The sequence below is a fragment of the Calidris pugnax genome, unplaced genomic scaffold, assembly GCF_001431845.1.
Source record: "Calidris pugnax isolate Ruff unplaced genomic scaffold, ASM143184v1 scaffold278, whole genome shotgun sequence".
NCBI lineage: Eukaryota > Metazoa > Chordata > Aves > Charadriiformes > Scolopacidae > Calidris > Calidris pugnax.
This window is the reverse complement of record NW_015090988.1, coordinates 138671-141314: the sequence shown is the minus strand read 5'-3', so window position 1 is coordinate 141314 and position 2644 is coordinate 138671. Positions and strand designations below refer to the sequence as shown.

General features: G+C 64.4%; 1 protein-coding gene across 1 annotated transcript in view; it reads left to right on the top strand.

Moving 5' to 3' along the window:
* Positions 1–4: 4 nt before the first annotated feature.
* The window catches only part of LOC106894984 (leucine-rich repeat-containing protein 4B-like), a gene marked incomplete at its 5' end in the record, with an annotated part of 16096 nt that continues 13456 nt past the window's right edge, over positions 5–2644 (top strand). Inside the window, one exon of the mRNA XM_014954041.1 lies at positions 5–1311. Within this exon, the coding sequence (XP_014809527.1) occupies positions 5–1311 (1307 nt within the window). The remainder of the gene's footprint in view (positions 1312–2644) is intronic.

Genomic DNA, 2644 nt, shown 5'->3' with positions numbered 1-2644 from the left:
CTCTTTGGTGGTGACGGCGGTGGGGGCTTCTTCTTCGTCGTCCCCCCCCCAACCTTCTTGCCCGGCGGCGTGTTCCTGCAGCAACCAGGCCAGCCGGGTGATCTGCACCCGCCGGGAGCTGCTGGAGGTGCCCCCCAGCATCTCGGTGAACACGCGGTACCTCAACCTGCAGGAGAACCACATCCAGGTGATCCGCACCGACACCTTCAAGCACCTGCGGCACCTGGAGATCCTGCAGCTGAGCCGCAACCTGGTGCGCAAGGTGGAGGTGGGGGCCTTCAACGGGCTCCCCAACCTCAACACCCTGGAGCTCTTCGACAACCGCCTCACCACCGTCCCCACCCAGGCCTTCGAGTACCTCTCCAAGCTGCGGGAGCTGTGGTTGAGGAACAACCCCATCGAGAGCATCCCCTCCTACGCCTTCAACCGCGTCCCTTCCCTCCGCCGCCTGGACCTGGGCGAGCTCAAGAGGCTGGAGTACATCTCCGAGGCCGCCTTCGAAGGCTTGGTCAACTTGCGGTACCTCAACTTGGGCATGTGTAACCTCAAGGAGATCCCCAACTTGACGGCTTTGGTCAGGTTGGAAGAGTTGGAGCTTTCGGGGAACCGCTTGGGGAAAGTCCGACCCGGTTCCTTCCAAGGTTTGGGCAGCTTGAGGAAGCTGTGGTTGATGCACGCCCGGGTGGCCGCCGTGGAACGCAACGCCTTCGACGACCTCAAAGCCTTGGAGGAACTCAACTTGGCCCACAACGAGCTGGCCTCGCTGCCCCACGACCTCTTCGCCCCCTTGCACCGCCTGGAGCGGGTCCATCTCCACCACAACCCTTGGCGTTGCGATTGCGACGTCCTCTGGTTGAGCTGGTGGCTCCGGGAGACCGTTCCCAGTAACACCAGTTGCTGCGCCCGGTGTCACGCTCCGCCGGCGTTGAGGGGCCGGTATTTGGGGGAGCTGGAGCCCGGCCATTTCACCTGTTACGCCCCCGTCATCGTGGAACCCCCCGCCGACCTCAACGTCACCGAGGGGATGGCGGCCGAGCTCAAGTGTCGCACGGGGACGGCCATGACCTCCGTCAACTGGTTGACCCCCAACGGGACCCTCATGACCCACGGTTCTTACCGGGTCCGGATCTCCGTTTTACACGACGGTACCCTCAATTTCACCAACGTCACCGTGCAGGACACGGGGCAGTACACCTGCATGGTCACCAACGCCGCCGGCAACACCACCGCCTCCGCCACCCTCAACGTCTCGGCCGCCGACGCCGCCGCTGCCGCCGCCGCCGCCGCCGCTGCCACCGGCTTCATCAGATGGTGGGCACCCATCTGAACGTCCCCCAGATGGTGGGGAGCCCCTCCAAAACACCCATGGATGGTGAGGAACCCCCCCCAAGACCTTCATCAGATGGTGGGCACCCATCGGAACGTCTCCTGGATGGTGGGGAGCCCCCCCCAAACTGCCCCTGGTTGGTGGGGAACCCCCCCAGACCTTCCTCAGATGGTGAGGAACCCCCCCAAGAGCTTCATCTGATGGTGGGCACCCATATGAACGTCCCCCGGATGGTGGGGAGCCCCCACACACCTTCCTTGGATGAGGGGGACCTCCCCAACACCGTCCTCAGAGGGTGGGCACCCCCCCAAGACCTTCATCAGATGGTGGGCACCCATCAGAACGTCCCCCAGATGGTGGGGACCCCCACCAAGGCCCTCCTTGGATGGTGGGGAGCCCCCCCAGACCTTCCTCGGATGGTGAGGACCCCCCCCCAAGAGCTTCATCAGATGGTGGGCACCCATCTGAACATCACCCAGATGGTGGAGAGCCCCCCCCAAACTGCCCCTGGATGGTGGGGACCCCCCCAAGAGCTTCACCAGATGGTGGGCACCCATCTGAACGTCCCCCAGATGGTGGGGAGCCCCTCCAAAACACCCATGGATGGTGAGGAACCCCCCCCAAGACCTTCATCAGATGGTGGGCACCCATCTGAACGTCCCCCAGATGGTGGGGAGCCCCTCCAAAACACCCATGGATGGTGAGGAACCCCCCCCAAGACCTTCGTCAGATGGTGGGCACCCATCTGAACGTCCCCTGGATGGTGGGGAGCCCCTCCAGACCTTCCTTGGATGGTGGGGACCCCCCCCAAAACCTTCCTCGGATGGTGAGGAACACCTTCCTTGGATGAGGGGGACCTCCCCAACACCGTCCTCAGAGGGTGGGCACCCCCCCAAGACCTTCATCAGATGGTGGGCACCCATCAGAACGTCCCCCAGATGGTGGGGACCCCCACCAAGGCCCTCCTTGGATGGTGGGGAGCCCCCCCACACCTTCCTTGGATGAGGGGGACCTCCCCAAGACCTCCCTGACCCCACCTCGGATGGTGGGGGGACCCACCTGAACCTCCCCCCGATGGTGGGGAACCCACCCAGACCTTCCTCCGGTGGTGAGGAACCCCCCCAAGAGCTTCGTCGGATGGTGGGCACCCATCGGGACGTCCCCCGGATGGTGGGGAGCCCCCCAAGAGCTTCATTGGATGATGGGCACCCATCTGAACGTCCCCCAGATGGTGGGGAGCCCCCCCAAAAACGCCCATGGATGGTGGGGACCCCCCCAAGAGCTTCATCGGATGGGGGGCACCCACCCGAACATCCC